General features: G+C 33.2%; 1 protein-coding gene across 1 annotated transcript in view; it reads left to right on the top strand.

Annotated features, from left to right (window-relative positions):
• The first annotated feature begins 5,853 nt into the window (after positions 1-5,853).
• The window catches only part of LOC142231422 (uncharacterized), a 32,785-nt gene continuing 24,251 nt past the window's right edge, over positions 5,854-14,387 (top strand). The window contains exons 1-2 of the mRNA XM_075302032.1: positions 5,854-5,954; positions 6,058-6,930. Coding sequence (XP_075158147.1) covers positions 5,854-5,954; positions 6,058-6,930 — 974 coding nt within the window. The remainder of the gene's footprint in view (positions 5,955-6,057; positions 6,931-14,387) is intronic.

Raw genomic sequence — 14,387 nt, 5'->3', positions numbered from 1 at the left:
TTTTTTTGAGTTAGTCTTTATGAAATTGTTTTTACATCCTGGAAAAGAATAAACGTTTATCACAAAAAGTATATACTTTTCTTCCAAATATACTTCCTTACAGCGAAAAGCAAATGAGAAACGAAATTGGTTTGTCTAAAATTTCGTTTGGGAGGAAAGAATTATTTTTTTGCGTGTACAGAATTACTGTGTTTTGTGTTAATTTATTTATTCAGAAGTGGCACTTGGTTTTATGTGAACACAAAAAAGGGAAGTGTAATTGAAAAAAATTACCTGTTTTTTGTTCTGCATTTTGATATACGGTATAATTTATTTTTATTTGCTGTTACATGATGTCTGCGTTGGTACATTTGATGGCCACGAAGTAAATATGGAATGATTACTTATTGTTGAAATTGAACCAAAACAGAGTGTTTAAAAATATGTGATGTTTGCTTGTACGACATTATAAATACCAATAAACAATGAATTAGTTTATAAATAAATAAAAACAAATAAATAAAGTAAAATTGTAAAATTGTGTTTTCTTTTTTCAAGTGGCGTCCTTTTTTCGACGACTAAAAAAGTTTTTTCATAAAGATCAAAACATTTTAGGTTGTGACCATGTTCTTTTAATTGGAAGAAAAACATTTTTGACGAATACCATAACATTTTAGATCGTGAGCATTGTATTTTGATTCAAACAAAATTCTTTTTATCAATATAATAACATTTCAGATGAGGGCAATTTTATTTTTCTTAGAACCATGTTCACTGAGCCAACATGGTTGCAGTTGAAAATGTTAAATGGTCGCCGTAAAAGTTGTTCCTATCATATTATTTTGCTCTTCGAATATGATTGTGACAATCATGTTTCTTCTCTGCGTGTATATTTCACTAAAGCCATTTTATTTCTCTTTTAGTTCATGGAATTATTACGTTTTAAGAAAGTTTCCATGACTATATTTTTTTTATACACAAATGAAGCATAAAGAGTAAGTAAATTCGTGTCTCCAACAAAATAGTTCAGAATTTCTTAAAATTTGTAAATTTTACCAATAAAGCGCCCATCTTGAACTTCGTATGGCACTAAAGACATTCTTGTAATTTTGAAGTCCAATTGTTTCCTTCAAACTATAAAATTTTCTTTTCTTGAATTTGTCGAAAAATATTTACTTATTTTTGTGATAGCAGCGTGACGTCGGCGTTTGTAATATTGTGTAGATAAAATTTTCTAAAAATAATCTAATTTTTCTAATATTAACCAAAACATTTCTTCCTGGTGGGTTCACTGTGTTTTCAGTGTTCCCATATGTGTTAGTCACCCAACTATTGTTTGTGAGCACAAACATCTCAAAGTAAGCTCCTAAAATAATTCTGTTTACACGCCAAGAAATAATTCTTTCCTCCCAAACGAAATTTTAGATAAACAAATATCGCTTCCATTTGCTTTTCGCTATAAGGAAGTTTTTTGGGAGAAAAGTGTATACTTTTGGTGATAACCGTTGATTCTTTTAAGGATATAAAAACAGTATCATAAAGACTAACTCAAAAAAATCGTTTTCTGGATAATTGCATCTTCCTTCACATCTTTCTCACTTCAACGAGTTTTTTTAATTCTTATTAAATATTATAATTTTTTAAATTTTACATTTCGACTGGACGGAGGATCGAACCGCGGACGATACAGGTTGTAAGCTAACACACTAACCACTGGGCCATGTAGCTGTTATTGTCATCAGCAAACAATTATCATTATAGCCATCAACGCACAAGCAACACAAACAGTCAAGCAGTTATATTTATAAAGCATAGTTTTCAGCGCCCACGAGCCGAAGTATAAAAACTTTATTTGACAGAAACATTCATTTAGTTGGCCACCGTGGATCACTTTGCATACAAACCATCCGAACACCATTTTTTACATATATTCCAAAAATGCTCGGAAGATTCCGAACAGATGTTCGACATTACATACTGCTATATTATTTTTACTATGAAACTTTCATAGCAAAATTTTTTCCAATACTGCAAAAATAAAAATTTTGTATTTGTTTTTTGTGATAAAAGTTTAAATTTTTTTAAGAAATACAAAAAACTCTAACAAAAGAAAAACGTTTTCGGTACACGTTTTCCAAACGTTTTTTCTTTGCGTGTACTTCGAACAAAAGTGAATTGAAATTTAGTTTACTCCACAGAAAATAAAGGAAATTGTTTTATAGGAAGAATGAACTATCTCGTGCAAAAAATGAACTAAATTGTACCACAATTTGAGATTTCCACAAAGCGTTGTTAAAACCAGGAAAATTTAATGTTCTGGTATACTTTTTAAATGCAATTCACGAAATTACACCCTCTCTCAGAAGAACAAATTAACTAAAGAACAAAATCATTGGTGCCAAATCATGATCATTTTAACCAAACAGTAGTTCATTCTTACTATTTTTGAAAATCATATCAAATCTTTTTTAAGCTTTAGTTCATATTGAACTTAATGCCCAGTTGTACTTTTTACGAAAATCTTCTTTTGCTTTAGTTCATATTGAACTTATGTGTACGGCCATTGAACTTTATACTCACGTTTAGTTGATAAAATGTTTGAGACATACTTAGCAATAGGAAAATGGCATTGGGCTGTTGAAAATTTCGAAAAAAATAATAAAATTTAACTACAAACAAATAATGTTTGTGCAATGAAAATAAGTTTTAAATTAGCGTTATATTTTTTTCACACAAAAATTCATAAAATGTATTTAATAATAAACAGATTTTATGAAAACCAAATTAAGAAACAATTTCTTCTGTAAAAAAATCAGCAAGAATTTAAAAATTGAAGAGAATATAACATTATAATAATACTGCAAGCTGCAATAACATCAAGATTTTGAAACCCAAAACTAGGTGATCGGTAATCGTTTTCCAAATGCTCGAGAAATGGAAATGGGAGTTCGGTCATCTGATATTTATGATCGAAAACCTACTTCTAAATATTCAAGTAATAAAATTAGTTGATCGATCAATATGAAGATGAACTACCGTTTCAATATTTATGTGATTTAGATGCGAGACGTCGCGAAATAATTTCACAATTGTAGAAAAATGCCAAAGCTGAGTAAAATTATAAATTGGAGTTTGGGCTCCAAAATTAAATCTTGTGTCTGTTTCCATTCGAAATGCTCCATTTAAACCTATTTTATGCCTTAATAAAAAGAGGTAGAACTTTTTCTTTTTTTAATTTTGACTATTCGATTTTATTAATGTAGGAAAATAAAAGAATAAAGAAGTAAAAAGATTTATGATAATGAACCGAAAATATCCTCAAATTTATTGAAATTTCCCACGAAATTCCCAAGACCCCAACTCTAAAATTGCGTCCCCATCCCATTATAGAAATTTTGGGAAAAATCCTGAATACTAACCGAAAATATTCTGTAGAAACCGATTCACTCAGAATCGCCACCAGTGTCGATCTATCCATATACATATGCTCAAAATGTATAATGGCATCAGAAGCAAATTCAATGTCTTCGTGTAATGCAAAAAAATGTTTTCAAAGTATTTGTTTAAGTAAGTCTTCTCAAGGTATTGTATCTGTCTGTTTAGCATGTGAACACAATGCGAACAATAAATACATGGATGATCATAGTACTTGAGGTATATTTACCCATCAGTGGCCACCACCTCCAAATATTTCTTTTCTGGGCTATAACTAAACAACATCATGATCATGATCACTATCATTACCATCAACACCATCACCGTCCAAGTAAAAATCATGATCACTTGATATGCAGCCGCTATACATTCTACGATGTGGCACACAGTGGACGAAAAAGTTTTTCATGGAACACGCAGAGAAGGAATATGATCACCCCAAAATGTTAGTTTTGTACGGTGTATTTTTTGTGTGCAATGTTACACCCAAAGAAAAAATACTTTCTTCCCGAACGAAATTTTAGTCAAAGGAAATTCTCCTTTCTTATAAAGGATTTTCTTTAAGAGCAAATAAAACCGAATTTATAATAAGCGATTTAACGATTTCCTTTAATCTTTTTTGTTTACTGTCAAAGAAATTTTTTTTAGCGTCAAAAGAAAACTTTGCTTGTCTAAAATTTCGTTCCTCAGAAAAGAAAACTGTTCTTTCAGTGTAGATATACCTTTTACACAGACGTTTTTCATATGTTTGGGTGTAAAAATTATATGTTTGGAACTCAAATTTTTAGCACATTACATTAAGTGCAAGCGTATAATATTCATAAACTAGCACAATATGTTTGCGGCATACATGTTAATATGTTGGAACATATTATGTTTGGGACATAACATTTGGTTACATGGATGCAAACATATATTAATTTAGAAATTGCCTATAAACATATATGTGTTTAGAAAGATAGACCAAGAGAGTATGTTGCAAGTACAAAAATGGAAGTAACCAATTGGCGCCTTAATAATATATAAACACAAAGAAAATTTCATTGAAAGTTTTTTCTAATAGTGTATGCCTAAGGCGAAATATGCTTGAGCAATACAAACAATATTCTGAAAATATATATGCTTGAAGCAGAATGTGTTTGGGAGTATATATTAAAGAAGCGATTTTATTTTAGAGTGGATACTTTCAGAATACCCACATTTTATACAAAATGTCAAGGTTATTTCCCCATATTGTATTTTATTTCCACAGAATCGGTGACGATTTAGATAAATCTCCCACTTGTGTAATTGTCAACCGATTTGGCCATATATTATCTTAAAACCCACAACTATTGCCACAAATATACATATACCTCTAATCACCCAATGAATCATAAATGTACATTTGCGAAATTACATAAAAATGGTTTTAGCTTTAAATATTTCAAATATTTTTTCACGAACATTTTGTTTCGTCCCAGGGCGTTAGCCGATTTAAACTTTAGTCTCGAAATTTTGTAGAAGTGTAATAAATGTTGTCCAAATCGAATCAGTTGAAATATACGTATATGGGAATATAAACCTTTATATAGCTCTCAACAAATTTGAAGGGTTGAGATGGCCCAGCCTGTCTTTATACTTTCCTTACTTCTTTTTTACCAATTTTTTGTAAAAACGAATTTTTTTTATGTGAAAACTTTGCATTTGTTTGTAACACCCAAAAGGACACTTCTGAGACCCATGGTATAGTATATCAAAAGTTCCAGAACTAAATTTTGATTTAGCTACGCCCATCTGCCCATGTATTTTTGTGTTCAAAGTATATTTAGCTCGCAATTTAAATTCTATTGTCTTCAAATTTCAAATAAACTTTTACTTGGACTCAAAGGCTATACCTGTTGATCTTCGTTGCAACGGTTCCTAATTCTTTGTTGTATGATTTAAACCCAGCATCTCAAAAAAGTTTACCCACTGTGCTCCTAACCCATCATTAATGCTCTGAAATTGTTGCTTTTATGTCAAATCACTTCATAGCTTAAAATGTTTTACAAATTGCCCGTCAAGTGTTTTTTTTGGAGCGCTATCGATGCAGTTGTTATTGTCTCTCAAGATGGTCTATATTAAAATAGGCCAAATACAAAAATTCGTGGCCGCCGATAATTGTTTTTTACTAAACACTGTCACTGCTCCTCTTCAGTGATGGCTATTGGTTATATTAGACTTTAATTAAATAATTTTGTTTTTTGTTGTTTAAGTTAAAAGAGATTTTAGTGGGAATTCCGGTTCAAAGAGTCTCAATGGTAAAAATGTTTCAAAATTGTTTTGTATAAATTTGTTGAGCGTAGTTTTGAATGATATCAGTATTGAAATTGACTTTCCTTGGTTTACTACAATTGCAATTGAATTGAATTGAATTGAATTACGCTTCAAAAACAATAACGGATATAATTTTAAATAATGCGGGCATTTATTTTACTATCTTGTCTGTTGGTGATTGGAGTAAAAGCTCGTCCCGAGCCACCAGTTCCATATATGGTTATGCAGCCACAAATGCAAAGAGCTTTGCCTCCTAATAGTATGTCTTAAAAAAATTATCCAAAATTTTTGCAAAGCTAAAAATAATTCCTTATTCTTCTATTTAGGTCACCCGGCTATGCCTCATGTCTATCAACAATTACCCACGGATATGACATATACAAGTTTTGGTGCTCCTGCACCTACCTATGGTACACCAGCTTCATCTACCAGTCCCATGACCACAGTAGTCCAAGAAGTAGTGCAAAACAATGCCCCTTCAATGATGGTTCCAGAAGATTCATATAATGCTGCATATCGTCACTCGAATTCTGCTCAACATCAAACTGGTTATCCAAATAGAGCCGATGAAACCCATGTCCATAAACATGTCTATGTTCATGTTCCTCCCAAAGATTTCGAAGAAGAAGATGCCGTTCAACCCCGTGTCACACATCAAATGGGTCCAAAACAAAAGCACTATAAAATCGTATTCATAAAAGCTCCATCAGCTCCTGCCATGCGTGCTCCAATTGTTCCACCGGCTCCACAAAATGAAGAGAAGACCCTCATCTACGTGTTGCACAAGAAACCTGAAGCTCAAGCTGATATTGTCATACCCACCCCGGCACCAACCAAACCATCGAAACCTGAAGTTTTCTTCATCAAATATAAGACCAAGAAAGATGAAGCTCCCGTCTATGGTCCACCACCTGGTACTTATAATGGAGAACCACGTCAATCATCAGAACCTTCGGAGGAATATAATGCTCCCAATATGGAAGGAGCTCCTGCCGACAATCAATCTCAATATCAAATTCCCATGGCTCCAGAAACCTATGCTACACCTACAATGAGTGCTTTCAGTGGAGATGAAGGTCAGTCAAACGTTGCTGTACCCGAAAACCAATATTTGACTCCTGAAAGTCAAGCCACACCCATTGTAGTATCCGAAGAACAACCTCGTGCTCCAGCTGCTTCTTATGGTCCACCCAGCCGTTTTTTCATTAAGAGAAGAAAGTGAGTTTGATTTGCAGATCATGCATTCTATTGTGGTGTAGTTCAATTCGATCAATTGTTATTGTTTTTCCGTTATTTTAATTTTAAGAAATTAGTGAAATTTTTTATACTATTATACATTATTTTATGTAATTGTTTTCTAATGAAAGCGTTACTTCTTTTTTAAATAAATTGTATTATTTTTAACCAATTATTTTTGAAATGTACTTTCCAGTAGAACTCTAAAAGAAGTGAATACATTATTGTTAAAAGGAGGATCCAAGTTTCCAAGAGTGCTCACCCTTGAAAACTTAACATCCTTCGTCTGTAACAAATTTCGAGGTAATAGTTTATAGAAAAATACTATAATTAAAATATTCCCAATTAAAAAGTTGATTGGAATTGAAAACTTCATCAAATAAAATAAGTAAGGAAAGTTTAAAGTCTGGGGGTCCGACTATATTATACTCGGCAACACTTTGTAGATCTCCCTGAGCAAACTTTCACGTAAATCGGAATAAATCTTTTCTCTCTGTAGTCATATGAGTGTAAATCGGGTGAACGATATATATGGGAGCTATATTTAAATCTGAATCGATTTCAACCAGATTTGGTACATTTTACAACACTATCAATTGCACTCCTTGCGCAATAGATATGGGAGTTGTAGTTAAATCTGAACCAATTTCTTTCAAAAAAGGATTCTATTCTGACCAAAATTGGTACTTGTACCAAATTTTTAAGTCGATTTTGATAAAACTGCGACCTAGGCTTTGATCACAAAAATGTGTGTGCAGACAGACTTACGGACGGACATGGCTAGATCGACTCAGGGGCCGGCCCTGAGTATTATTGGCAAACACACCATGTGTCTAATCGTCTCCTTCTGCGTGTTGCAAACATATCCAGTAACTTATAATACCCTGTTACAAAGCGTGGCGCAGGATATAAAAATTATTATATCAATTAGAGGTGTGTACGACAAAATTATCTATAGAAATAAAATGTTGATATAATATTCTATATAAATAAAATTTTGACATACTTTTCTATCGAAATAAAAATTTGAAAAAATTTGATATAGAAATTAAATTTTGACAAATTTTTCCATAGAAAAAAATTTTTTAAAAAATGCTCATTAAATTTTTTTTTTTTAAAACATTTCCTATAGAAATGCAGTTTGTAAAGAAATTTCTATAGAATTAAAATTTTGTCTAGGGATTAAATGTTGACAAAATGTTCTACAGACATAAAATTTTCTCTAGGAATAAAATTTTGACAAAGTTTTCCATAGAAATAAAGTTTTGACACAATTTTCTATAGAAATAAAGTTTTGACAAAATTTTCTATAGGAATCAAATTTTGAAGATTTTCTATAGAAATAAAATTTTGATAAAATTTTCTATAGGAATAACATTTTGAAAATTTTATTTAGAAATAAAGTTTTGAAAAAATTTTCTGTAGAAAAAAAATTTTGACAACATTTTCTATAGGAATAAAATTTTGACAAAATTTTCTATAGGAATAAAATGTTCGTTTTGTTTTGTTATTGTTGGTTTTGTTCTAAGCATTAAGCATTGTTGTTATTTTTTGATTTCAGCTTAAAACCATGCATTGACTAAACCACAAGTGTAGCTTAACCAACAGAGGAAAGAATGTTTGTCAAATTTATTTGGGCAAAGCTCTATAGACTGCAAGATGGTTGGATGGACGCACGTTTCGGAATTACCACATTCATCATCAGCATCCTCTACTTGCAGCAAAACTATCAACCAATTATCAGAATAAATTCAGACAGTTCATCAATCCCAACAATGAACCACACATGAACCTTCCGAAAAAATGTTCTGCATGACAGCCGGCTTATGCCGAAATAAATTCGTACAAACATATCTCTTTTCCTATGCCACTGTCAAATCATCGATTTGAGTGCAGTTGGCTGGGTTTATTTTGAGCGTGCTTCCTCTTTTTTTCATTCGTTTTGTTTTGTTATTGTTGGTTTTGTTCTTTAAGCATTGTTGTTATTATACCCTCCACCATAGGATGGGGGTATATTAACTTTGTCATTCCGTTTGGAACACATCGAAATATTGCTCTAGACCCCATAAAGTATATATATTCTGGTTCGTGGTGAAATTCTGAGTCGATCTGAGCATGTCCGTCCGTCTGTTGAAATCACGCTAACTTCCGAACGAAACAAGCTATCGACTTGAAACTTTGCACAAGTAGTTGTTATTGACGTAGGTCGGATGGTATTGCAAATGGGCCATATCGGTCCACTTTTACGTATAGCCCCCATATAAACGGACCCCCCAAATTTGGCTTGCGAATCCTCTAAGAGAAGCCAATTTCATCCGATCCGGCTGAAATTTGGTACATGGTGTTAGTATATGGTCTCTAACAACCATGCAAAAATTGGCCCACATCGGTCCACTTTTACGTATAGCCCCCATATAAACGGACCCTCAAATTTTGCTTGCGAATCCTCTAAGAGAAGCAAATTTCATCCGATCCAGCTGAAATTTGGTATATGGTGATCTCTAACAACCATGCAAAAAATGGTCCATATCGGTCCATAATTATATATAGCCCCCATATAAACCGATCCCCCGGTTTGGCTTGCGGAGCCTCTAAGAGAAGCAAATTTCATCCGATCCGGCTGCAATTTGGTATATGGTGTTAATATATGGTCTCTAATGACCATTGTCCACATCGTCCACATCGGTCCATAATTATATATAGCCCCCATATAAACCGATCACCAGATTTGACCTCCGGAGCCACTTGGAAGAAATTTGGTACGTGGTGTTAATATAATTGGTTGATAGGTTTGCTGCAAGTAGAGGATGCTGATGAGGAATGTGGTAATCCCGAAACGTGCGTCCATCCAACCATCTTGCAGTCTATAGGACTTTACCCAAATAAATTTGACAAACATTCTTTTCCTCTGTTGGTTGAGCTACACTTGTGGTTTAGTCAATGCATGGTTTTAAGCTAAAATCAATAAATAACAATCAATAAAATTTTGACAAAATTTCTACAGAAATAATATTTTGACAAAGTTTTCCATAGAAATAAAGTTTTGAAATTTTTCTTTAGAAATAAAGATTTGAACAAATTTTCCGTAGAAAAAAATTTTGACAAAATTTCCTAGAAATACAATTTTGACAAAATTTTCTATAGAAATAAAATGTTTATTGTTGTTTTGATTTAACCTTAAAACCATGCATTGACTAAACGACAAGAGTAGCTTAACCAATTTGGGGGATTTTTATTTGGGATTTTTTAAATTTGGTATTAAATAAAAAAAAAACAAGTGAGTAAAGTAGAAAGACGGGCGGGCCGATTATCATAACCTAAACCATACCCCCCCACCCCTCATAAGCATTTGGGGGTATCATTGGTATAGGTTTGGGAGATGAACCCCATTTCCTTATTTATGAAAATTAAGGAGCACATGTTTATTGCAATTTTATCACAATCTGAACACTAATATTGAGTTCATTATTAAAAAATAGGAAATCGCTCAATTAGTGTGGATAATGTAGCCAAATTTGTGAAAATTTGGCAATATATTTATGTAAGAGCTATATGTAAGTCTAAGTTCGATCGGCTAATACATCTAAATTTGACATTTGAATAACATTTGTCAATAAATAAGAGAATTATGGACAAATTTGGGAAATCGAGCTGTGCATATTTATAGGAGCTATATCTAAATGTGGATCGATTTGAATTATATTTTGCAGGTTTGATTGATACCAGAGAAGGTTACCTTGTGGTAAGTTTGAGTAAGATCGATTGATAAATAAGGCCACTATGGTCAAAACTAAGGTTATTAGGGGAAAATTTTTGAAATTTTGGCGATACATATATATGGGAGCTGTATCTAAAACTTAACCGATTTCGATGATATTTTGCAGGTTTAGTTGATATCACTGAAGGTTACCTTGTGTTAAATTTGAGTAAAATCTGTCCAAAAATAAGGCTATTATGGTCAGAAATAAAGTTATAAAGGGTAAATTTTTGAAAAACGGGCGATACATATATATGGGAGCTATATCTAAATCTGAAGCGATTTGGATGATATTTTGCATGTTTGGCTAATATTGCAATAGAATATCATTTGTTCAATTGGAGTAAGTCGGTTAATGGATGAGGCCACTATGGTAAAAAATAAGGTTATTAGGGATACATTTTTGAAAATCGGGCGCTACATATACATGGGAGCTATATCTAAATCTGAACCGATTTCGATGATATTTTGCCGGTTTGGATGATACCACAGAAGAAGATCGGTTGATAAATAAGTGTTTTTTTGGCCAAATTTGGCAAAATCGGGCGATACATATATATGAGAGCTATATCTAAATCTGAACCGATTTCGATGAAATTTTGCAGACTTGAAGAGTGATGAAAATATTACTTTGTGCCAGACGATCGGTGAGTAATAAAGCGCAACGCAAGCCATTTGTCGAAATCGGGCGATACATATATATGGGAGCTTTTTCTAAATTTAATCCGATTTTTTCCAAATTCAATAGCGTTCGTCCCTGTGCCAAAAAATGCCATATACCAAATTTCATCAAAATCGGTTAATAATTGCAACCGGAATCCTGCGAATAACAAATACATGGACGGAAGGACGGACACCAAGCGCTAGATCGACTCAGGAGGTGATTCTGAGTCGATCGGTATATGTTTTATGGGGTCTAAAATGAATATTTCTGGTAGGCACAATTTTTGGCCGACCACTATGTGGTTTAGGGTATAATAATAATAATAAAATAGGTTTACGAGGCAGTAGTCGAACCTGAGTCCTAACATTTTTTCGCTCGAATGCATAGTTAAATAATACAGACCTGATTGTAAATTCGTTTTCAGATTATGACCGGTTATTGGTGTTATTTTATCGTTGTCACAATGTCTTTCCTCTTTTTATTGTTTTAACATAGAGTCAAAACAAAAATTTCTTGTCTAAACTTTCGTTCCTCAAAAAAAAAAACTCTTCTTTCAGTGTTGTTCTATTTTCTGAGTAGTGAATTTTTTAAAAGTAGCATGAATGTCGGTGGTTGAAATTATATCGTTTAAACTAGCCTCGTCATAAAAATTTTCAACAATTCATAAAATATAGGGCAAAGTCATCCTCTACTCCTCATTACGTAACCTTATTGGTTTGCTATCCAAATGGGGCAATGATTCAACTATGGTGTGATACTTAATTGTCATTAATTTAATGGAGAGATGATAGAGTCTATTAATATTCGTAACAGTTTTCCTCCTCGTTAGAAATTTGAATATCGTTTTGTTGGAGCACCCACATACCAAAGTAAAAGCGTCTTCACTAATTTACTTGGAGAAATCTATTTTTAACAATTTAATTATAGGTAAACGCTCCTTTGAAGTGTTCGGAATTCAATTAAATATGCATGTCTTCCAAGTTCCTTGGTAAAATAAGTAGATAGTAACCAATTTAATTTAATCAATTTTAGATTCACTTCATTTATCCTATGGTGGAGGTCTTCGTCGATGTATGAATTGCAAATTCAATAAAAAAGATGTTTTCTATTTATTTAATGAATTATATTATGTTAATAAAAATTTAAAAATGCAAGCGATTTTTTACAAAAAGAAAACAAAACAATTTTTTAGGTTTTTCAAAGTTTCTCTAGGGGGGTTCACATGTAATGTGGACTCGGCTACAAAAAGGACGTCCTTGTCATAGAGGTTAACAAGTAATCAGAGAATGTAGCTGCCTAGATTTTAGCTGCCACAGATTACCTTTCGACTGTCGACCAGAGAACGACGCCATTGATTTTAGCCGCCGCAGACCATATTTTGCCAGTCGACGCCGCCGCTGAATATATCGACTCATCTCGACTCAAATTTAGCCGCCAAAATATTGCTTTATATCAGAAAAATGTATAAATAATTGCTGTATTTTTGCAAAAACCTTGAACCTTCCACCCACACTCAATCAGTATCAAGTTGCTTTAATAATTGTGCACAAAATTAGCTCAGAAAATTTGGTTGATTTTACGATTGGTTGTACAACTAATCTAATTACCATCTATATATATAAAATTCAATCTATGTTTGTTTATTTGTTTGTTTGTATGTTCCGAGTTGGCTCCGAAACGGCTGAACCGATTTACTTGAAACTTTCAGAGATCGTAGGGGGGCGTTCATGTGGTGAAAATAGGGTACCTCATTTTTTGACACCTGGTCGCGGAGGGGGACCTCCCCTTCGTCGGACTTTTTGAGAATTGGACCAAAGTTGACCGATTTGCTTGAAATTTTCATTGAAGATTGGGGTTGGCATCTAGACAAAGATCCGCTACTTTTTATTTCGATATTTGGTGGCGGAGGGGGGCCTCCCCTTTGTTCGACTTTTTTTAAGTACAGTGAAAACACTAAAATTCTCTAAATTATCTGAGATTTACAGAGAACATGTGGTGAGGTTATGGAATTAATATGGGGTACCCGATGATTTCATATGTGGATGGGGAGGGGGACCTCCCCCTTGCCCTACTTTTTGAAACTTGGAACAAAATTTTGCGATTTGCTTGAAATTTTCATTGAATGTTGGGGTTGGCATCTAGACAAACATCCGCTACATTATTTTTCGATATTTGGTCGGGAAGGGGAACCACCCCTTTGCCCGAATTTTTTTGTTTGAAAGTGCAAACAAAACTAAACTCCCCCGACTGAAATTTTACGGAAAAAATGGGTTATGAAATTTATATCAGGTTCTTGATTTTTTAATAAAAATAAAAGGGCATCCGCTTCTCTCAAGTACATACAGAGAAACAATTAAACTTTTACCGAGTTACTTGAAATTTACAGAGGACTGGGGAGAGGTTACGATATTAATAGTTGATACCTGATTTTGTGATATTTGGACGGAAGAGAGGCCGCCCTTTTAGGCTTATAATTTGCTTGACATTTTCTGGGACGTTTACAAAAAATACGCTACATCACTTTTCGATATTTAGGGGTGCTATTCACTTCGATATTTAGGGGTGCTATTCACTAAGGTGTTTGTCGATATTGTATCGGGGAAAGTGACGTCCCTTTAAAACAATTGAGCAAAATTTAAACATCGCCGATCTACTTGAAATTTGCAGGGAACGTGGGAGGAGGTGATTTATACATGATTTTTAAATTAGTATATGATTTTTCGATATCTGGTTGGGGAAGGGGAAAATTGAAATAAACTTTTTCGATTTACTTCGATAGAATTTATAGGGACCATTGAGTAGTTGCGAAATTAATATAGGGTACGTGATAGTCCGATATCAGGTCGGAGTGGAGCGAAGGTGCGGGGAGGGTTCCCTTTTGTCCGTTTTTTTTTCTTAAATTGAAAGTAGAGGGTTGTCCGTAAATGGGAACTCGGTACATAATTTTATGATTTTTGCATAGGCTTCTGCCAGACTTCTTTTTAGTAAAGAACTTAAATTTACATGAAATTGGCAGCC

Source organism: Haematobia irritans, chromosome 1, assembly GCF_050003625.1.
Source record: "Haematobia irritans isolate KBUSLIRL chromosome 1, ASM5000362v1, whole genome shotgun sequence".
Taxonomy (NCBI): Eukaryota; Metazoa; Arthropoda; class Insecta; order Diptera; family Muscidae; genus Haematobia; species Haematobia irritans.
The sequence above is the reverse complement of the archived record's forward strand: the minus strand, read 5'-3'. Positions and strand labels throughout refer to the sequence as shown.